The following is a 23,156-nucleotide window of genomic DNA, read 5'->3' as shown; positions in this document are numbered from 1 at the left end:
TATAACTGGTTTAAAAAAAAGTGCATAAAACTTAACATATATAATTCATCTACTCTTGCTTTGATAAGCAGTTTTGAAGACAAGAGAAAAATGTCCATGTAGGCACTTTTACTAGGCTCTAAAATATACCTCAGCCCTCTGTGATGCACAGTGATAAGCTATAAGGCAGTAGAGAAAATAAAGAACTCAAAAAATAGTTACAGATCTAGTTGTTTTTCCAGAACCTGATTTCTTTTTATGTTGTGTGATTTCTTCCAAAACCTAAGTATGTGGGTATTTATCATCTAACTTGCAGTCTATGCTAAGCAATGAGTGACAGCTATGACCTCCCCCAGATTTTTATAAAATCACATCACAGGCCTCCATTTCTCTCTAATAGGATGATAAAAATCAGTGGCCTGGGGACATTATGTTTACTTCCTCAGGTGTTGATATGAGATATTGACGTGTGTGTATATATACGCATATATCCATAGACATTCATAACTTATTCATAAGAGACTCATGCTTTATTTATGCTGGATTTTGAGGGAGAATGTTCAACACTTTCTCTGTTCTCAATTATGTATCATGAGGAGACGTCAGAGATGACTAATGGCAGTTAATCTCTTATTAACCAAAGATAGCTGGTTAAAATGTAAAGAACTTTATAAAAGTAATCATGTGCCTACTGACTTCCTGAATGCATGTCGGGCATTGATTGATGTCCAGATTCCCCAATTCAACACTTGATATCCATCCATAATGTCCAAAAACAAAACACAAAAATCAAAACAAACAATTAACACAATCACTGGGGACACATTACCATCTCCAGCATTCCAGAGACCGGTGGGAAATGGATCAGTCCTCTGTAAGCAAACAGCTCAGCCTCAGCACAGATGTCTGAAGTTATGTGTTCCAGGTGGGAGACCAGACAAAGACATTGTGAAGCCCTGTATTTTGGTTTGAGGAGGCATTTCCAACGAAGCCCTCTTGATGACACACATTGGTCATTGGCCGTCTCTGGCCATGGGAAGCATTGGGGCTATATCAATGTTGAAGTTGGGAACACTTGCCTCTACAGAGCCTGTATCTGTTTCTGGACAGAACTGGAGATAACAAACTCACATTTCCCTTCCTTTGTGTGATACAGGCATGTATCGGTGTGGCCCAGCCTCTGTTCAAGCCATTAAGCATGGCCATATTTGCTTCCAGTTTGATGCACCCTTTGTTTTCGCAGAGGTAAGTAGTAAGCTGGAGAGACGTGCCACTTTCTTCCCCAACCTCTTAACACTTGAAAAATAAGACATCAGGTTGTGACTTCTAAATTTCCCAAGTCCGTGGCATGTGTTTCATGTCTACAAAGTCGGCTAAACATCATTCCAACCTCCAGGCTCTTAATTCTAAATGTAATTCTTACTTACCATTTTTCTCTCCTTGATGTTTTGAGATTTTCTCCTTGAAAAGCAATTGTGTTACTAACCTTAGTTGAGTTCTTCGCACCCATGAAATAGATACCAACTGCTCCTGAGAAATTAAGTGACTAAATGACTCAACTAAAAATTGGTGGAGACGGTCCATGAATTGAAACTTCAGAGCGTACTAGTTTACTCCGACACTAACGTAACAGTTCCCATAAAAACAAAATCCAGACACACCCCATCCAGGGGTTTAGTCTGGGAACTGCAGCCCAGTTCCTGCCACTCCAGGCCATCCATCACTGGGGAGGGAAAGCAGAGCTGCTGAAATAGGGAAGCGAGGGAATGACAGCTAGAAGGCAGCATACTTCATGGGTTGATGGGGAGTAGATAAGGCAGAGACTACACCAAGGAGGGCTCTAAAAATCAAATTAAATATAAAGGGTATTGGTAAAGGAGAAGGCTGGGAGGCTGGAAGGCTGGGGACAGGCGGTGAAGAGCAGAGAAATATGTCAGAGGCTAAGAGGCAGGTTTTACCCAGAGTACAATTTCACCAATAAACGCACTGAAGTAATGTCAGTTGTATACAGAATAGTTACTATGTAATCACTATGCCTACCGTTTGAGACGCTTAGCCACCCTTCAAAATTAGTATTATGATTCTTCCCTTTTTACCGAAAGGAAAATTGAGGCAGAGTGGTCAATAACCTGTCCACACTCACTGAACTAAATAAACAGTCATGCTAAGATCTAAAGCCAGGCAGGGACTGAATGAAACTCAAGTCAGTAACCGCCACACTCTACTACTACACTGGGATTGGATAAATCCCTATTATAAATATGTGGTGGGCACTGTGCTGTAGGGAACTCAGAATCCTATGCCCTTCCGAAACTAGATTCTTGGGCCGCCTGGGTGGCCCGGTCCATTAAACCTCTGACTCTTGGTTTTGGGTGATGGACTGCTGGACAGGCTCTGTGTTCAACAGAAATCTGCTTGAGATTTTCTCTGCCTCTGCTCCTCCCCCTGGTGCTCTCGCTTTCAAATATATAAAAAAAAATCTTAAAAAAAAAAATTAGATTCTTGGTGAGAGGTGGCAACACATAGCACACTAAAGGTTAAATAACAGTAGTACATGAGGCTCTGTGGAGCTAATTGTTAGATGAGCCATGTAGGTGAAGAATGATCTGCATTTAATACATACAGATTTGTTAATTGAGGAAGCCGGGTCAGGAACTGAGTGGGACAGCAAAGGCTATAAGACACCAACAGGGAGAGAGGGTAACATGAGGACGGATGATAAGGACACCTGTGTGAGAGCCACAGCGGATGGACAGGAGCGCTGTGGGAGTACATGGAGAAAGGGACAGGGAGGCGCCTTGGAGGGTTTAGTGCCTCAGCTGTGTCTTGAGGGAGAGTTTGGAGTTATTCAGTCCAAGTGGGTAAGAAAGAAGCCGGAGGAAGGAAAGAAACTGAGGCAGAGGGGACAGTCTGAGCCTCTGAATGGTGTGTGAGGGAAATGACAAGTTGTGCAGGCTCACGGAAGGTGGCATATCCGGGGTACAGAAGATGCAGGCAGAAGGAGCCCGAGTCCAGTGGAGCTAGGACTTGAAAGAGGTGGCCCCAGGGAGGAGGTCAGGGGGAAGCCTGTGCTTGCCCCACACTCACCCGAGAGGGCGGGGCCTGAGCTCCCCAAATGACAAGAGGGGGGAAGGAGGAGGGAGCATCCGGAAATGTTTAGGAAGCAAAATTACCGCGAATATTCAGACAGCAAGATCAGAAATTTGAATACACAAAGGGGACAGTATTTCTTACATGGAGACTTCCATTACAGTTGCTAGAAGCCTGGGGAAAACAGGCAGACTGTCTTTCGAATTTCATCCCCTTCGATTTCACTTCGGGATTTGGAGATTTATCCAACCTCCCCAGCCGCCAGCTGATAGTTTATGATGCTGGGAGAACCTCTTAATGGGAAATCACTCTAAAATTCACAGAGCCACGTTTCTTATATTTTTATTATGCTTTGTTGCTGCAGAGAAAGAGGGAGCAACCTCCTTCCAAGAGCGAATTGCCTAATAGCTGTTAATGCGAACGCTTTTTGCTATTATTAAATATAGATCGGGGTGTTAGGCATGTCATCAGGATTCGCAGATTATAATTACTCCTCTCTCAACCACTGCAGACTTGTCTGAAAGAGCGTACGATTTGCTGCTTTGGCACGGGCTGAGCCCCAGGGCTGAGCCATTTATAAGAGATGCTCAAGCTGTTGAAAGTGTACGAGGAATCTTTTCTCAAGGGTGCCCAAAGGAGGACCACACGGGGGGCGTCGTATTTAACTTTAATGAGAGTGTCCATGACTCAGGTTCAGATGGCATCCTCCCTTCCCTGCTCCATCGTCTGGCTGCGTAAGCCTGCCTGTCACACACCAGGCAGGCAGCCCAGTGTGCCTTTTCTTGCCTCTCACTGGTCATTCCTTACTCACTTCCGGGCTGGATTAAACATCATGTTCACTGACGTTTTTTGATCATCTCAGAGCCATGGTCTCCTTTAGTGAAAGCAAAACCCAAAATAAGAACTGAAGGGGAGCAGAGGATACAGGCTTCCAGTTATAGAATAAGCCACGGGGATGAAAGGCACAGCATAGGGAATATAGTCAATGATGTTGTAATAGTGTTGTGTGGTGACAGATGGTAGCTACACTTGCCGTGAGCACAGCATAGAGAAGTTGAATCACTATGTTGTACACCTGAAACTTATGTAACATTGTGTATCCACTAGACTCATATTGAAAAATTAAAAATTAAAAAAGAGGCAGGTACATGGGAAGCATCCTATTTCTGCCCCATTTCCTCTCCTCCTCTCTTTTAGAAATGCATTCTTCACATTTTTAGATTGCTTCCAGGGCTTGAAGCTTATTTTCTCTAACTCCTCCTTTCTCATGCCCGCAGTGCCATGGAGAGGACCTCCATTCTGGAAGCCCATCTGCCTTTTCTTTCCCCAACTAATGGTGGCCTTTGGCTTCTAAAGGGGGTGAGGAGAGAGCAGAACAATGCTAAGCTGTGGAGTCATCTCGTGAGTTCCCGTGTTCACTTGATTTTAGCTTCCTCTCATTGGCTCTGTCTTCCCCTCCATACCAGACCACTCCAAAACTGCACATACATGCACACTCGAGCACATGCCCATTCCCCTCCCTCCCTGTTCCTGAGATGATTTCTGAAGCAAGGATGACTGGTCCCCCAGGGCCACAGTAACTGCTCCATTGCTCAGAAGCTACATAGCAATTTCCAGAGGCACTGTGGATACCATGGTACAGATGCTTCCTTCTCAATTCAAGGTTATTTTGCTAGCACTTGTTAGCCCATTTGGGGGGCTCCTATTCTGATCTAAAATAGTTCATCCATTTATTCAAATAATGTATATGATTTTAGAATCAGGTTGGCTTCTCTTCTTAATCTTCTTCATGCATCTTGCCAGAAATACCTTCTAAGGGTATATGCCTATACCTCCTACACTGTTGGTGGGAATGCAAGCTGGTGCAGCCACTCTGGAAAATAGCATGGAGGTTTCTCAAAAAGTTGATAATAGAGCTGCCCTATGACCCAGAAATTGCACTTCTGGTATTTACACCAAAGATACAAATGTAGTGATCTGAAGGGGCATGTGCACCCCAATATTCATAGCAGCAATGTCAACAATAGCTGAACTATGGAAAGAACCTAGATGTCCATCAACAGATGAATGGATAAAGAAGATCTGGGATATATGTATATAATGGAATACTATGCAGCCATCAAAAAACCCCAAATATTGCCATTTGCAACAACGTGGATGGAACTAGAGAGTATTATGCTAAGCAGACTAAGTCAATCAGAGAAAGAGAATTATCATATGATCTCACTGATATGAGGAATTTGAGAAACAAGGTAGAAGATCTTAAGGGAAGGGAAGGAAAAATGAAACAAGATGAAACCAGGAAGGAAGACAAACCATAAATGACTCTAAATCTCAGGAAACAAACTGAGGGTTGCTGGAGTGGAAGGGGTGGGAGGGATGGGGTGGTTGGATGATGGCTTTGGGGAGCATATATGCTATGGTGAGACTGATGAATCACAGACCTGTACCCCTGAAACTAATAATACATTATATGTTAATTTTTTAAAAATGCCTTCTAAAAACAACACGCATCCATCCAAGTCTGTGATGCTGATTCTTTGAACTCTGTACAATACTGAGCTCTATGAACTTGATTCCTAGCCTACCTCCCTTCTCTCGTCTGACCCTTTTACTATCTATTCTCCACAAACTAGCCATAATTAACCTTTAAAAATGTAAATAAAACACATTACTCCATTGCCCCCAACCTTCTAGTGGATTTCCACCACCCTTACAATAACATTGATCACAAGTCTTTAGTCTATGTGATCTGGCCCCTGGCTTTCTTTCCATCTCGTCCGTCCCTTGCTCATTTCCCTCCAGGTCATACTGACCTTGCCCTGCTGGCAACATGTAAACATACTCTTTTCTGAGCTCTTATATATACTGTTTCTTTTTCTGGAAAAGCTCTCCCCTACTCTCTCCACCACACTTTGTACACCTGACCCCTCCTTGCATCCAAGTCTCCGCTCAGGTTCCCTCCTCAAAGAGGCCTTGACTCACCCTATCCCACCCCCACCGAAAATTTCACTTCCTGACCCATTGCTTTTATCTTTCTACTCTGCCTTAGTGTTATTATTTCTCTCCCTTCTAGAACATAAGTTCTGGGAAAGTTTTGTCATCACTGAAAGCAAGTTCTGGCACAAAGTAGACTTGGATGAGTACTTGTTGAATGAATGAATGATGGGTGGATGGCTGAATGAAGCAAGCAAGCAAACAAAAGCAGATGCAGAGGACCCTGCTAAGAACAGAATCTCGGAGATTAGGATAGGATCCCAATGGTGTCCTCAGAGCTGGCAATCCTGGTGGGAGACGAGGCACAGGGACAAAGCAGCAGGAAACACACACAGGGGTCTGGCCTCATAGCCAGCATCTACAGGCTGAAGGAATGGCAAGCACAGAGTAGAAGGATGGCAATTGTGCCAGAAGGTCATGGACAAGGTCCATGGACCCACTGCCTCCATGCCTCTCAGAGGAGCACCACTTTCTCTCCACAGCCTATTTTTGTAGCTATCTCTACTTGGGAACAAAGGAGTAAAACAAATCTTGCTGCATCCTGTAAAAAGAGTTTTCATCCTTAGCAGTCACAAGCATAGCTTCTGCCAGCAGTAGACATAAGCTTACATTCTAGGGGTACACGCTGAACTCTGTAGAGAGGGGGCCCTCAGCTTGCAACCCCAGTCCACCTTTGCTGGGACTCTGGAGCTCAGTAAGTACCTGAACAGAGGCTTAGTTCCTGTGTCTGACAAAGAGACAAAGGTGTGGTGGACTGAAACGAGCACCAGATTCCATGCTGGGATGCCCAGGTTCTGCATGCCACAGTCCCTTCAAGCATCGGAGTAGGACTAGATGGCCATTAAAACTCCTTTTCATTCGAAAGAAGTTAGCTTTCAACATAGGGCTTTCTCCAGCAGTACTGATCTAGCTTTCTGCCTTGCAAGAATGGCATTATTAAACCCAAGCTGAGAGACATTGAGTCTTGCCCAAAGTCACAGAGTATAGATCCAACATAGATCCAATATTCTTTCCAGCATCACCTGCACTTACTGTCTGCCGTAGACATGCAGTTGGCTTTGGCTGGGGGCCTAGCACCATTACCCTTTTAAGCCCTCAGTGGCTCACACGCAGCCAGGTTGGAGGACCATTGCCCTGGCAGCTGAAACTGAAAAGAAAGCTTGTTAATGTTGATCGGAAAGAATACTTTCTCTCCACACCCCCATAACATACATATGCAAGAGCCATTTCATATGTGGGTTCTCCTAGCCTCTCCCCACAAGGGACAGTGCTGCTGGGCTGGCCTGAGATTTTAGCCCACACAAATTTCCTAAGCTCTACATTCAAGAGAAGACAATGATTTAGCCACTGTCATATTTAGCCTCGTCTCCCTGGAAAACTGTAAACTGTAGTAAGGGTGCTTATTAAGAGGATATTTATCAACATTGTTGCTATAATTTGCAAGTGAAGGAGGAGGCTGTTTGTGCTCCCATGGCCTTCTCCAGGGGGGAAGCCAAAATCCTCAGGAATCTCATTTAAAGTTTCCTTCCCCCCCCCCCAAATGACAAATATCCCTGATGTCTACCCTATCATGGCCCATCCTGATTCCTAAATTCCTATTTTGGTCTTGCACATCCTAGGGCTAGTGCCACAAAGCCAGGATTATTCTGCTGAAACATGAGGTCACCATTTATCACCCCTCAGATATCTGAGCCCCATGCATGGGACCACTTGTACCCCAAGCACGAAACCATCTCCCTACCTCATGGAAATCCTCGTGGTGCAGCAAGGTTGTATGGGAGAGGCAACATATGGTGAAGGTCAGGGAATGGACCAGCCCAGGGGGAAGGTCAGGGAACAGGCTATGGGCTAGCCCAGGATTTTCTTCTCTAGCAGCTCCCGGCTATGGGACCACCAACACTTTGCTGACCCTTCTTAACCCACTTGGCACACTCATCTCTAAAACACAGATAAGAATACATACCTCACAGGTAGTTATTGCTGCGAGGTTTAGATTAAATAATCTGTAAGTGTCCCTGAAACCTTGTAGCTGTTCCGTAAATGTCGGCTACTTGCTTTCACCTCAGTAGAGGTCAGAGTCCATGTAAATTCAGAACATTTTGTGAGACAGTACAGAAAAGTTGCTCTTTGTAACCCCAACTTTGAAAGTTAGGGTTTTATCATCAAGTTCCTCCTTACCTAATAAAAACCACTACATTTTCACTCAGTTTTAAAGTTTACAAGTCATGCTCACATAGATCCTAGCTCACTTGGTGCTGTCTCACTAACACATTACTATGAGATTGGCAGAACAAGTATAACCATTTTCATTTTATAGAAACAGGAACTGAAGTTCAGAGAGGATAAGGTAGTTTTCCAAAAGTACACATTCAAGATCAGAACCCAAGGTTCTTGCAGCTAATCCAGCCTGGCCCTGATCCGTCCTCTCAGGACTGTGGCTGTCACCACCTTCTTCTTTCCATTTTTTTTTTCTTTATTCCTTTTAGCTTTGACAGGGTATAATTAATGTAAACTATGGTACAGATTTAATAGATACATCATGATGAGTTTGGACATATGCATACACCTGTGACATCTTCCCCACAATGAAGGAAATACGCATGGCCATGACCTCCACAAATTTCCTTGTGTTCTTTCGTGAGCTTCTGTGGGTTGGTTGGTAAGACCAAGTAACATGAGCTCCTTTAGTTCGCTGACTCCCATGCATCTTCCAGCTTTCAACTTGGCTGTTACTTCCTTGCCACCCTCTCATCCTGCCCCACCCCACCCTGCTGCCCTAGGTGCTCTCGTGGTATCTTCAGCATCCCCTCACCCCAAGTACTTATTGTACAGCATTGTTAAGTCCTCACATGCCTCTTATCTCTCCACATGGCCATCTTTGTATTGTTGGCAGTGTTTCTCCTCACTGTCCCAGGGTGGCTACAGAAGATCCAAGCATCACCTCACTTCACATGAAAACATTGAAAAGCAGGAAGAGAAGGGCAAACCCTCTCTTTTTATAACAGAGAAGAATCCTTCCAAGAAGCCACCCAGCAGATTTCCTCTTCTTCCCAGAAGGAGGTCAGAAAGCCACAGCCAGAGTAAGAGCAGTCTGGGAAAGTGAGCAACGGGTGTGATGGTTTGGGCTCCTTTCTGAAGAGGCAGAATTCACAAGCAAGAAAAAGAGGAGAAAGAAGTGATTGATGTTTAAACAATCAATATCCAAATACTCTTCATTTATAACGCCTGATGACTAAAATAAGCTAGCTTGTCCTTCAGATTCATTTTAAAACAAATTCAGCCCTGTGAACCCAGTGTTGTCGAAGAGAAGAACACGTCCGCACTAGAGATCCCGGACGGCTACACCACGGAAGGATTTTGATGACAAGGACTTCAGAGGGTAGCTAACGCTCTCTTCTCCTGTTTTTAGGTCAACAGTGATCTCATTTACGTTACAGCCAAGAAAGATGGCACTCATGTGGTTGAAGCTGTTGATACTGCTCACATTGGGAAAATGATTGTGACCAAAGAAGTTGGAGGAGACGGCATAAAGGATATTACTGATACGTACAAGTTCCAAGAAGGTAACTTACTGCCCCTGAATGAAGACTTCGTTGCCCAAGTTTGTTTAGTATTACTTACTGTCACTATGAAATGTGTTCTGGAGAAAATACCCTAAATTTTCATGAGGGAGACACCTCACACCCACAATTTCTCCTTGTAGTTTTCTTGATTTGCTCTGAGCAGAATTCCCCTTTGCATCACTTGTGAAGACGATCTGGTTGCAAGTCATGTCTTTTTTAACACAATCTAGTTCTTGCCCACAAAAACATGGAAGAATCTTAACTTCCAATAATAGAAAACACTGTGCAACTAATGTGACTTTAGTTCAATAATAGAAATTTAAACAACCGTTCAGTTCTGTTTAGTACTTAACAAACTATTTTTACATGCATTGTTCCATTGAATTATCAAAGAAGTCCCTTGAGATAGATAATACAATATCAACAGGAAGTATGATCTCACTAACTCAGGTCCATTAGGTCAAAGTCTCATTTCAATCATAAAATAATGTTAATGTTAATAGTGTTTATTGGGAGCTTCCAAGGGAGCTGTGGAGTTCAAAGCCATTTTAGTCAGTACCAGGCACCTACTCTAATGTCTGGAATTACATTTGGTGCCAGGGATCCCCATGGTGAGCAGGATTCGGTTTCTCTTCCTGGAAAAGTGATGGGATCATCATGTGGAGTGTTTGGGGAGCAAAAAAGAAAGACACTCAGTCCAGCCAGAAGTTTCAGAAAAAGCAGAGCAGGATGAGAGAAATCACAGGCCACAGTTAAAGAAATCCAGATGGGGGCTTCCAGGCACTGGGAACATGACCAAAAGCATCTGGGAGGTGTGAGTTAGTCGGTGTTTAGGGTTCTAAAAACATCAAGCTCAGAGTGCCAGTGGCTAGAGGCAAAGCTGCCCAAGGTCAGTAGTGGACAGGAGTTAGAGGAGTTTGGGTTTCTTGATGGGGAATGTGGTGTATATTTTACAAATGATTCACCAGCGGAGGTTCTTAGGAGTGGCATTTATTTTAGTGAATGGAGAGAAATGACAAGTAATTAGCATATACCTAAATATTCATCAGTATTCCTGAAGTGCTAAGGAGGGCAGAATTTGTTTTAAATATTTTAGATAGTCTCTCTGCTCTTATTTTAAAAAGCAATTTGCACTATAAAGAGAAAGTTTGCTGAATTGAGAATTCTTACACATTGTATTAGAAATTCAGGATTTTTGCCACCTGAACTAGTGAATTTTTGCTGTATTTCTGAAATGGTTCATTCTTTTCTTCTAGTGGTTATCATCCATTACACAACATAGATACAAATGTGGGGGGGGGGTTTGTTTCTTTTTGGCTTTTTCTTGAAATGAGAGATTAAAAACCCATAAGTACAATAAAGCAAACAAGTAATGCCCTCTTGTTATAGAGTTATGGGCAGAAAGGTTTGAAAAGGAAAAACAAAAGTCCATAGAAAAAGAGAAAGAGGGAAACCTGGGTGGCTCACTTGGTAAAGCACTAACTTCCACTCAGGTCATGACCCCAGGGTCCTGGGATCAAGTTTTGCATAGGGCTTCCTGCTCGTGGGGAGTCCGTTTCTCTCTGCCTGCTACTCCCCCTGCTTGTGCACGCTATATCTCTCTCTGAGAAAAAATAAATAAAGTCTTTAAAAAAGAGAGAGAAGGAAACTAACTGCAACATTCTGTAATCTATTCATTCATCCATTCAACAACTTGTTCTTAACCCCCCACCATATTCCCAGCGCTGTTGTGTAGGGATGAGACACACAGACCTGTCTTCCCACCTAGCTGGAGAGATGATCAGAAACCAAGCCCTCACCATGCTGTGCAGCAGGTGCCCAGGACAGGGCACAGAGAAGGGAATTTCCAAATCAGACTTGGAATCCTGAAGGACATTAGTGATGGGCTCACTGAGACAAAAGGAGAAACAGGAACTGGGCAGGTGAAACACTACGAGGTGAGACTTCTCCAGGAAAAGGCAGCCCATCAGGGATTGTGGATAAACTCCTGGTGTGGAAGAAGTCTTGAACAGACAGTGTAGAGAAAAAGCCGTGGCCCTACAGGGAGCCATCCAGACAACCTGTTGACTCTTCTAAACCACACGGCAGAGCGTCATTGTCATCAGCTGTCATCTGTGGAGGTGACAGTGAAGACCAAATCAGGGTCAGATGTCAAAAGAGAAAGGACCAAAATCCAGTCCAACAGAAGAGGAGTTGGTACTAGACCAGGGATGGACACCAGATTAGAAGAAGTAACATGTGCCCACTCCAGATGAGGAAGATACCTGAGGTACAGGCTTCCAAAGTTTGGCGAGAACACAAGGCTCAGGGTGGTGGACAGTATGGGGGTCTGGTCCAAGCAAAAGAACCCCTAAATCTGCATAGATAGTTATGAGACTCTCCACCTGGCTTCTGGTCTGGAGTTCGATCTCAGGAGGTTAATTAGCCTCTTAATCAAGAATGGCAGCTACATTTAAAATTCTGACCTTAGGAATGATGAAGTGGGGAGCGATTTTACAGAAGGATTCAGAGACCATGCCTGAATCTGGTGGGACCAACTGAGTGATTATAGACGTTGCCACGGGCCCCTAGGAAAGGCTGCCGGCATCTGTGGTCACACATTTGTCACTCTGATTCTCATTATTGAATCTCTCATATAATTTCTCTAACCATAAATGCTGAACGTGGCCACTAAAATGTGGAGATGAATAAAAACATAGAGAAGAAATTATTACCAGATTCAGGGATTAACTATTTTAATTAACTAAATTGTGAAAAGATCATTTTTCATGTGGATGAATTAAAGCTTAATATTAATTTTACACTTTTTTTCAAATATGTAAGATAAGGAAACTATAAAATTTTGAAAACCAGAATTCTTCAAACCTCTGCGGCCATCTGTCTTCTTTTATGATGGTGTCTGGATCCTATTTCCTCTTTGTTCCATCAATCACTCCCTCTGTCGCTTGTATTTCCATGGCTCCTTCCCTATTAGCTCCTTCTCATTTGCATTTAAGCAGGATCCGGTGTCATCTGTGTTTAAAAAAAAAAAAAAAGGCAACCTTTGTTCAGCAATATATTCCCCACCAAACATTCCCCGTTCTTTCTTCCCGCTATTCTCCACAGCCAGGCATCTTGAAAGACCTGCCTGTCCTTGGCAGCCCATTATGTGCCTTTTCCTTTCCTTTCTCACCTACCATCCCCTGGATTCTGTTCCCAGCCCCAGATCCCTAAAGCTGCTCCTCCTCCTCCTCCTATTCTTCTTCTTCTTCTACTTCTTCTTCTTCTTCCTCTTCCTCTTCCTCTTCCTCTTCCTCTTCTTCTTCTTCTTCTTCTTCTTCTTCTTCTTCTTCTTCTTCTTCTTCTTCTTCTTTTGAGGGGGAAGGTCTTATTTATTTTTATTATTTGAGAGAGAGTGTGAGAGAGAGCATGAGAGGGTTGAAGGGCAGAGGGAGAAGCAGTCTCCCTGCTGAGCAGGGAGCCGGAAGCAGGACTCCATCCCAGAACTCTGGGATCACGACCTGAGCCAAAGGCAGAGACACTCAACTGACTGAACCACCCAGGTGCCCCTTGAAGCTCCTCTTCTCAAAACTGCCAGCACCACCTGATTGCCATGTGGAATAAATGTTTGCAGATCTCAGCTTGCCTGAGCTTCTCGTACCTTCTGATGCGACTGCTCAACCCCTCGAATCTTGAAATTCTCTCTCCTCTTTGTTCCTAGGACACCACTTCTCCGGGTTCCATCTCAGCCTACTTCACTCTTTATTCTAACCGTTTCTGTAACTCTAAGCTCCTCTTTTCCCCTCACCTCTGAATGGTACTCATTCCAGGCTCAATCCTCAAGCTTCATTCCTACCCATTTTATGTTCTTTCTCCGTGGCTGAGTCACATATCTACTCATTACCCAACTCCCCATCACCGTTGGTGTCTCTGCCCCAGCTTCTCTGTTCAGCTTCACATTCCCTTAAGTCTCCTGTAGAAACCTGAAACCAACCCTTCTAGAATGTCACCTTCTCTCACTCCCTCCCTTGCCTGGATCTCTTTTCTCTATTGCAGACTCCAGTGAAGAGACCCACAGTCCCCCCAGGTTTAGCAACTCGAGAATCAGTCAAGCAGCAAATTCTCAAAATGTCCCCTTTGAAATAGTTCAAATTCATCTCCTCTCCTGTCTCTCTATATATGGGCATTCTGAGAATTCAGTGGTATCAGGTGTGGAAAGCCCTTAGCATAGTGCCTGATACAGAATAAGTGTCCTATAAAGTTACTTTCTGCTCCTACTAGTAATTCTCTTCTTACTATGATACTCCTACTATTAGTCAGTGTATGAGTATTTTTCTCCTGGCTACTTGGGTTACTTCCCAAGGCTACCTTCCCGCCACATCCTCTCTTTCCCTCTGTCTAACCTGTGCATTGCTGCCAAAGTGACATATTTAAAATATAAATTTGAGCCTGTTAGGATACTGCTTAAAAGCCCTTCATCTCCTCTGTTGCCTTGCAGGGCCCTTCAGTCAGAGCTCACCAAGCCTCTGCTGGTTGCCTTTTGGGACCCTCCAGCTCCTCCTCCTGACCACACCCACAGGCTCCCCAGGCAGCAGCCCAGAGAGCTGCTCACTCACGGTCCTCTTGAGAGCCAGGCTGCCATTTTCTTCATGCCTTTGCTCTCACTGCCGAGAGAAAAACCTCTCCGAGAAGTCTTTCCTGCCCCCAGGGGCTGTTGAGTCTCTCCCCCTGACCCAGCATCTGTGATGGACACACATAGCGATCCCTCTGCACGTGTCCCTGAGACAAGGGAGGGAAGGCTTGTGCTTCTCATCTGAGCCTAACACAGTGCCTGGACATCACGGTGGCTCAAGCAGCACCAAACAGTCAAATAAATGCTAATGCAGGTGACACTTCCACAGGTGAATTTAAATGCACATCACATACCCCAAAACTGGACTATTTCATATCCATTATAAAGATGAGAGTTCTGTCTGTGGATGAAAGCAAAGTGCTTTTCCAAACCTTGATCCTTCAAAGCCTCTGTGCCAGGCTGGGTCCTAGGTTCTGGGGACAGGGAGATAGGTTCTAGTGAGGAAAATAATGTTATGCAGTGTCAAGTGCTAGGAAAAGGACAAAAACCAGGGAACGTGTGAGGAAGAGATGAGAGCACTGGGCTTGGGGACACATTACACAGGGTGATGGAAGGGGGTGCTCTCTGAGAAGGTGACATTTGAGCTGAAAATCTGAACAATGAGAAGCTTATCAAACATAAAAGGGCACTTTCATTACATCCCGGTTAACGAAAAGATGCTTTTGACCTTGCTCCTGCAGGCTGCAGAGGGATCTCAGAAAATGCAATCTGGCTTTAGATCATTCTCCCACAGCACTAAATTCATGGCCCTGAATTATGTAAGATGTCAGAGCGTAAAGCACAGCTGCAGAGAGACGGGAATTCTGCAGAGCTCTGGGGAAACCCTGATGTTCCTGCCTCCTATCTGGGCCTGTGCTTCCTGGAACAACTGGCGGGCAACTCCTGCTCACGGGAAGCTGATCCCTTGAGGAGACCGGAGGCTCCTCTGTGATGCCATAGAAAGTCTCCTGTGGCTTGCCACAAGCCTTCCACTGCCCCTTCCCCTCATCTGGGCCAGCTCGGCCTCTCTCCCCCGGGATGGCACCTCTCTGCCAGGTAGGTCCCTGGTGCTGGTGTTCCCCTCCTGTATTTTGTCTAAATGCATATCTGGTGCCCATCCAAAGCGATCATCAATAAAGCTCTCCCGAGGAGCTGTTGGCCAGGTGCTTTCTGCTAAAATATTTCACCCCCTTCCCTTCCCTAAAATAGCCCCCCCTTCCCTTTACAGGGAGATAATGTCTCCCTCCTATTGATCTATAAACATGTGCTCTAGCCAATGTTTGTCCTAGACCAATTGCTCCTGGCGCATTCTTGCAATCCTGACTATCAGAGAAATTAACACATACACACATTCACATTTGTTTGCGAGACCTACTGGCACTGTCTTTGCAAAGTACCAGTTCTTATGCATGCTTCCAGACCTCCTAAAAGCCTTCTGATGAAAGTAGCCCCCCCTTGTTTTTTTACAAACAAGGACATGGATAGTAATAATAGCCTCTTCCTTGTAGAGTTCTCTGAGGATTAAAGGAGACAATGTCCAGTATACACTTCACCACAATACCTGTCACAGAGTTAGCTCTCAGGGATAGCTGTTGCTGTTAATTGACTTCCTCATCTGCCCTGCAGTTCATTGCTAAGTAAAGTAGAAGGCATTATCTTAAAATTAATGAATTTAAAAGCTTGCACTTTTATTTCCAGGTGATTCTATTTTGCTAGCCATTCCCATGACTAGTTTTTACAAGTCAAAGAATTTGCCTCTGTGTCTTCCACAATGCACCAAGATGTACCCAAAGCTATTCGGGTGGTAAGGAGAAAAGAGGCTCTCTCTGTCCCCTCAAGCGAGCATTTTGTCCAGGGCTCTGTAAGGAACGTCAGCCTAGCTCAGAGCCAGGAGGAGCGAGCCCTGAGGTCTGACTTGTACCTGTATTTCTTGCTTCCACACCTGCCCAAAGCTACTGCTCGTTTCTTCCAGAGCTCACCACTTCTCCTTCTGTCCCTACCTTCATCTTCTCCACCATCACCTTGGATACTCCACAGAAGACATTTTCCTAAAAAAGGCACACACATCTCCAAATGCATTAGAACTTCAGTGTAACAATAGCTGTGCCAATAGGTGCCAATAGGTGTTCTTCAAAAAACAAAACAAAACAAACAAACAAACAAAAAAAAAAATGTGTTTTGCATCAGATGAGTTTGGGAAGTCTTATGTTAACTAAAATTCCTCACTGTAGGGCTCAGGCTCAGAATGTCTGATAGGCTGGAATCAAGACAGTGAACATCTATCTGGAGGCACTAGATAACCCAGTGCTCCCTAAGGGAACTTGAACTTGGAGCCCTTTGACAGGGAAGACTTGTTAACGACTTGCCAGATCTGAGTGTATGGCGCTGTGCATATGCAAAAAAAAAGGGGGGGGGGGGTTGTTCTCTGCACTTTATCAGGGGGGAATGGCAAAAGGGGAAGGAGTAGAGGGACAGGACAGCAGCTGCCCAGGGGTCAAGTCAGCAGTAGCAAGTGGGACAGGCCCACGTGGAAAGAGAGACAACGAAGAAGACAGGTCTTATCAGAAAGATCTGTGAATAGGAGAAAATTCGTAGAGCACAATATGGAATGGCAAGATGCAACTATGGCCAAAGTCTTTGCTTAGAGAGCCCCAAATGCTAGCTAGGATTTGGGGAGGGAAGCAAACTGGTGCTACCACTTGAGAAGAGTGGAACTGGGCCAACTCTGCCCACAGAACCCCAAAGTAGCAGCCCTGGAGAAGCCCCGAGAGCAACCCCTTAGCACCCCCTTTCAGATAAGCCCTGGAGATGCCACTCGGCAGCCCAGGCAGGTCATAGTTCCCCGGAAACCTGATTTTGGAGAATTGGTAGCCTTGGAATAATGATGAAACCTGTCTCAAAGGGCAGTCAGTGGCTTACAGAGGCCAACGGATGAGTAGAGCACACAGTGCTTAGAGCGCCGAGTGTTTCATGATTTCTCTTGGATGGATTGCATTTCTTTTCCCCCGTCATGATCTCTGAGTCTCTCCTAGGCCAAGAAGAGGAGAGACTGGCCCTGGAAACTGCCCTGATGTATGGGGCTAAAAAGCCCATCAACACGGACGGCATCCTCAAACCCAGGTCTGATGTGACCATGAATTTTGAAGTGGAAAATGCTGTGCTGGGAAGAGACTTCAAGCTCACCATCACCTTCCAGAACAACAGCCACAACCGTTACACCCTCTCGGCCTATCTCTCGGGCAACGTTGTCTTCTACACGGGGGTCTCCAAGACAGAATTCAAGAAGGAGGCGTTCGAAGTCACACTGGAGCCCTTGTCTCGTAAGCTAACGAGGGGGGCTCTTTTCCCGGGAACTTGTTCTCTGCCTCCCTGTCAGGCTTGGTGCTGTCACTCATTCATAACTTCCTGTCAGGGCACCTGGGTGGCTCATTCGGTGAAATGTCTGACTCTGGGTTTAGGCTCAGATCATGATCTCAGGGTCGTGGGATCAAGTCCTGCTTCTGGCTCTGCACTCTGCAGGAGTCTGCTTGAGGCTTCTCTCTCCCTCTCCCTCTGCCCATTCCCCCACTCTCTCCCTCTTTCTCTAAAATAAATGAATAAATAAATAATAAATGAATCTTAAAAAATAATAACAATAACTTCCTGTCAAAGTTGAAGTTCTACCTCAGAGCTCAGGAATATGAACCCCAGAGGAGAACCCCTTTCTGCCAGAGGGCCTCAGATTCCAGCTTCCCCTCTCATGCGTAGACGTGAATACTGAAATTTTCAAGTCCTGGAGCCGCCCCCCGCCCCGAGTCATGAAAATTAAATGTAATTTCTTGCAATTCCAGGTGTGGGCCTAAGGACCTGAAACATCAGAATCTCCCCCACAACCGCAGTGGGGGTGGGGGTGCAGGTTAGAAATGCAGACTGTCAGCCCCCATCCCAGATCTGTTCACCCGGGATTTACATTGTAACAAAATCCCGAGGGGCTTTTAGTGCCTAGAAAAGTTTGCAATGCTTTCCTGTGTCAGAAAGCAATCCCCTACCCCACCTGCTGATATCTCTATCCCTACATCAGGTAACATTTTGGGGGACTGCCCCAGCAGGAAGGATGTGTTTTGTTTTACCATTGAGAAGGTAAAAGATCTGAGCTCCGTATATAGACCATCTCTGAAAACTCATCTGCTGATATATCAGGACAGGCGTACAAATAACGAGTTTCACAACGTGAAGGCAAGCAAAACTAATATGGCCCTCGGGGATGACCGACTCACACATCCCAGTTGTTTTCAGGCTTTCTGGCTTCGAGGGCTGTCCCAAGCTGCAATCAGTACCCTTGTAATGTTTTAGAAAGATATTCCCAGAAAAATGGGGAACATTCCCAAGAATCCTAATTCCAAGAAACCTACCCAACCATAGGGCAACAAATTTCCAGAGCTACTGTCACGTGACTAACAATTAGGAAATCATCATGGTACATTTTGCGGGGGTGGGGGGTGTTGCTGAGAGATCTAACACTTTTCCTATCCCACAAGATAGGAAGAGGAATACTTAAAGACAAGAGTAGTCGGTATAAAGGACTCAAACAGTGGAGTTTAGAGAAACTGAGTCTTAGAGTTAGACAAATGGAGATTTTAGGTGTGATTATGTCACCTACAGGCTATGTGTCCCAAGGCAAGTTCCTTAACTAATCTGAGCTCTTCTGTGCATAGGAACAATACCACCCACATCACAGGATTGTAGATCCATTCCCCTAACCTTTATTTGCTGCTTAATGTCTAGATGCTGTTTGGTGCTGGAGACACAGCCATGAACACAGCAGAAGTGCCACCCCTCAAGGGGTTTGTGGTCTCAAGAGGTGGGGCTGGGCAATAAACAGAGCCCCCTATAGTTTAGTAATGCACATAATAAAAAATATAAAACAGGGTGAGGGAAGGAAGGGATATTGGCGGGGGCGGAATGACCAGGGAAAACCTCTCTAATGGGATGACATTTAACAGAAACCTGGCAGAAGGAAAGGAGCAAGCTTTGCAGCCCGAAGAAACTGTAAATGCAAAGGCCCTGAGGCCAGAGCCTGTCTGATGTGTTCAAGGAGTAGCAAGGAAACCAGACTTGGGAACAAAGGTGGCAAAAGAGAATGGATGGTTTAGACCACATCAAGAACTGTGGGGCCTTGTAAGGACTTAGGCTTTGATTCCAAGTGAGTGGAGGAGCCTCTAGAGGATTTTGAGCAGAAATGAGGTGTGATCTCACTCAGGTTTCACTATGCACCATCCTGTACCACCTCCCAAGAGTCCTATCTCTCCATCTCCTTCCCCCTTTCTCCCTAATCCAATAAGAAAATGAGCCTCTGTGAGTTGGTGGGCTGGAATGGCATGATACATTAACCCTCTCGGTCACTGATCTAGGGACAGTGACCAGGTGGACTTAACTGTATGCAATAGGTTGCAAACTGCAATCTAAAATAAATTGCAAAAAAATCATAATCATAATCATAAAATAAAATAAATCTCAACGTGTTGCAAAAAGCCACCTGATTCTAGACCTTGATCAAGCAGGTCAGACTACACTCCTCGGAGGCTCGATTGCAAAGAAAGTTTTCCAAGTAGAATGCGAGGCATACTTTCCAGATTGATGATTAAAGAGAATGTGTGGGCTAGAATCAGCTTGGAAGATTTGAATAACTTAAACCTTCCAGTACCTTCAAAGGTGCTATCATTTCCACTTGGCTATATTTAGTTTTCTTTGCTTTTTGGAAAAAGAGATGAGGCAGCTCCTGTCTGTGTCTCCCTCGGCTTTCCCCAGACACAGTAAGTGATATTGGCAGGAGCCCAGCTTCACCACTCATAGAATGAAAACCTATTCTTCTTTCTCTTGCCACGTTTAATAAACTTTATCTAGAACAATTTCTTGTGCAGTGGCAAAACACAGCACTTACATAACATACTATTTCAGGAGCACTGTTCTCTTGGGCTTGGAAGCACAGCCCAGTTTCCTTAGTGCTATGATTTAGAGAATGTTCTACCCCAGAGAATATTGTCCTGGTGCCAACATTATAAAGGTAGCAAAAGCCTCCATTAAGATGGGTAGGAAGAAGTCTGGCGTATCTCACCAGCCTTAAGGAACTCAGTGGTTGAACACAGCCCCTCTGCCAGTAAAAACCAGAGGAAGCCTATTATTACTATTATTATTATTATTATTATTATTATTATTATTTTTGCTGGAGATAGCCAAAGGCAAAACACTTGTTCTTCAAGGCATACCATTTGCCACTCCCTCCATCCAAAGCTGGGGGCATGAGAAACAGGCCCCCTTGTGCTCATCTGAGGTTGTATCCAGTCAAGGGATAGAGTCTTATGTGTCTGGACAATTAATTTCCTGGGGAGCCATGGAGGAAGTAAGTTTCAGGATCGGGCCCAAAGAAGGCAATATGAACGGGTCATTAAAAAAGCAGAATTCAAGGGCTGAGTTCCTCCTAAAGCCAAGGTCCTCCTAAATCTGGGGGCTTCTCAAAGTTGAAGATGCATCCCTATGGGTATCTTATTCAAAAGCAGATCCTAATTCACTGAGCTGGGGGGGTAGGGTTAAGGGTGGGGGAAGGGGTCAGAGAACCTGCATTTCTATCACCTGAGCTCACAGGTGATAGTCTGCAGGCCACATTCTGAGCAGCAAGCTCGTGGATGGGAAGGGCCATACTTTCTACATGAACGAAGGCTTCTACAGAGCTGATCCTGTGGGGACCCTCTGGGTTGTTGGAGAAATGTCTCCCCACCCTAGCTGCACATTAAAGTCAGCTGCGAACCTGTAAAATAAGGCGTGGACCCCAGCCTCGTAAACTCTACTTCACTGGGGGCTAGAGACGTCACAGTGCCTATTCATCTGTGAAGGGGCTTTGAAGCCGCTGATGAGTGTGCTGATGCACCCTGGCCTGTGGGCCGGCAAGTCAGGGGCCTTCCCTGCGCCCCGGCTCACCCTACACAGTATCCTGTCCTCATCTCAGGACTGGGGACTGACTATGCCCTGCACCTTCATGTAAAGTGATGGATGCTGGGAGTCATTCCCTTTAATAACGTCCACAAGGAGGAGGAATCTTCGGCCAAAGGCAGACATGGGGCAGGGAAGCAGTAGGGGAGATGTTGCATCCTGTGAGCCTTTGCAGAGCCTGTGTTCTGGGCACGGGGATGGAGGCATCACCACACGTTGCCCTACAGGGCCGGCAGTCCACGCCACACTAGCACCTGACTCTGAGCAGGTGCAGCAGGTGCTATACCACTGCCCGGGTTGGCCTCTTTGCTCCCTCGAATGCTGAGCAGTGGGAAATGAGAGTGATGGAGAAAGGGGGCAGGGCAGCCAAACAGGACCTCTCTGTTATACTCAGAGCCACAAGATAGCATTCCCACCCTCAGCCCAGATGGTGAATGGAGGGGAGCCCGGACCACTCCCCAGCCTCCAAGTGCCAGTCTCCCTGGCCTGTCCTCAACACCAAAAAGATAATGTCAGTGACTTCAGGAAACGGGCATTTGGCACAGAGGTCTTCTGCGTTGCAAATAGGAATGGGATGGGAAAGAGCCGGATGCCTCAGGTAAAAACTGATTTCATAGGCTTCATTCTCTTAAATGGAAAAATCGGGTAAGCATGGTACAGGAAAAGCTGGAAAGAAAAGCTGAAGAGCTGTAAGGAGAAGGTTCGGGTAGTTGACAGTTCTGCTCAAGGGTGGCCTGTGGCCTGGGAGAGAGGTTTCTTGTAGCATGAGGGGGCAGGGCATGGACTGGTGACCCTGGGTTTCACAGCTCCGTATCTGTCATCTCAGGATTGTTCCTGGTCAAGTCTAAACAGCCACAGTTAAAACCCCTTTGTCCTTGATCTTGAACAGGCCTGTCATGGCTTTGCATTTTTACAACAGCAAAAGCACCGTTTGGAAAAATTGACACGTTCTCTAGTAAGGCTTTCTAAATTGGAAGGGGAGGTGAGCCATGAGAGACTATGGACTCTGAAAAACAATCTGAGGGGTTTGAAGCGACGGTGGGTGGGAGGTTGGGGGAACCAGGTGGTGGGTATTAGAGAGGGCACGGATTGCATGGAGCACTGGGTGTGGTGCAAAAACAATGAATACTGTTACACTGAAAAATAATAATAATAAATAAATAAATAAATAAATTTTAAAAAATTTCTAGCACATTCTTGTTTTATCCAAAAGGCAGGAGACTTTGTCCTCGATTGAGTCTTCGTCCCTCACCTTGGTTGTGTGTCTGGTGGATGCTGGGGTCCTTTTGCTCCCTTGAATCCCGATGGGGTAGAGGACGGGGCACTTGGGCAAAGTCAAGCAGATCTCACTCAGGTCCTGATGCCCTGTGTGTTTGTTTCTCCTCCTGCCAGTCAAGAAAGAGGAGGTGCTGATCAGAGCAGGCGAGTACATGAGCCAGCTGCTGGAACAAGCGTACCTACATTTCTTTGTCACAGCGCGTGTCAATGAGACCAAGGATGTTCTGGCCAAGCAGAAGTCCACCATGCTGATCATCCCCCAGCTCGTTATCAAGGTCAGTTTTACCATCTCAGGCAAGGGAGAAAGCAAGGTTGTTGATTAGGCAGTCAGGGATACTTCGTGTGTGTGTGTGTGTGTGTGTGTGTGTGTGCATGCATGCATGTGTGTGTGTGTCCTGCTCAACAAAATAAAGGGGGGGAGCCTAAGATCCTCCTGTTCTTTGAAAGAAGTAAACTATCCTATATATAGACACACACATATAACACTTTCCTCTCCTCTCCAGATTTAAATATATAGATGTGGCTGCAGATATAAATATAACCTGTGGGTATAAACATACTTGTGGAGGAAGATAAAGATGTGTAATGGATGCAGATAGAATTTCAGTGTCTCCAGAGTAAAGTGGGTCAGGCATGGCAAGAAATGGAAACCACTGGGATTGTGTCCTGCCTACCTTTGGGACAGTAATCTT

The 23,156-nt window shown here is 45.3% G+C and overlaps 1 protein-coding gene across 2 annotated transcripts in view; it reads left to right on the top strand.

Moving 5' to 3' along the window:
- The window catches only part of F13A1 (coagulation factor XIII A chain), a 163,860-nt gene that overhangs the window by 120,166 nt on the left and 20,538 nt on the right, over window positions 1-23,156 (top strand). For both annotated transcript variants that reach the window (XM_059179181.1, XM_059179180.1), the window contains exons 10-13: window positions 1,136-1,224; window positions 9,476-9,629; window positions 17,253-17,540; window positions 22,579-22,739. In XM_059179181.1, coding sequence (XP_059035164.1) covers window positions 1,136-1,224; window positions 9,476-9,629; window positions 17,253-17,540; window positions 22,579-22,739 — 692 coding nt within the window. The remainder of the gene's footprint in view (window positions 1-1,135; window positions 1,225-9,475; window positions 9,630-17,252; window positions 17,541-22,578; window positions 22,740-23,156) is intronic.

This window comes from Mustela lutreola, chromosome 6 (assembly GCF_030435805.1).
Source record: "Mustela lutreola isolate mMusLut2 chromosome 6, mMusLut2.pri, whole genome shotgun sequence".
NCBI lineage: Eukaryota > Metazoa > Chordata > Mammalia > Carnivora > Mustelidae > Mustela > Mustela lutreola.
This window is presented reverse-complemented; position numbering and strand designations above follow the sequence as displayed.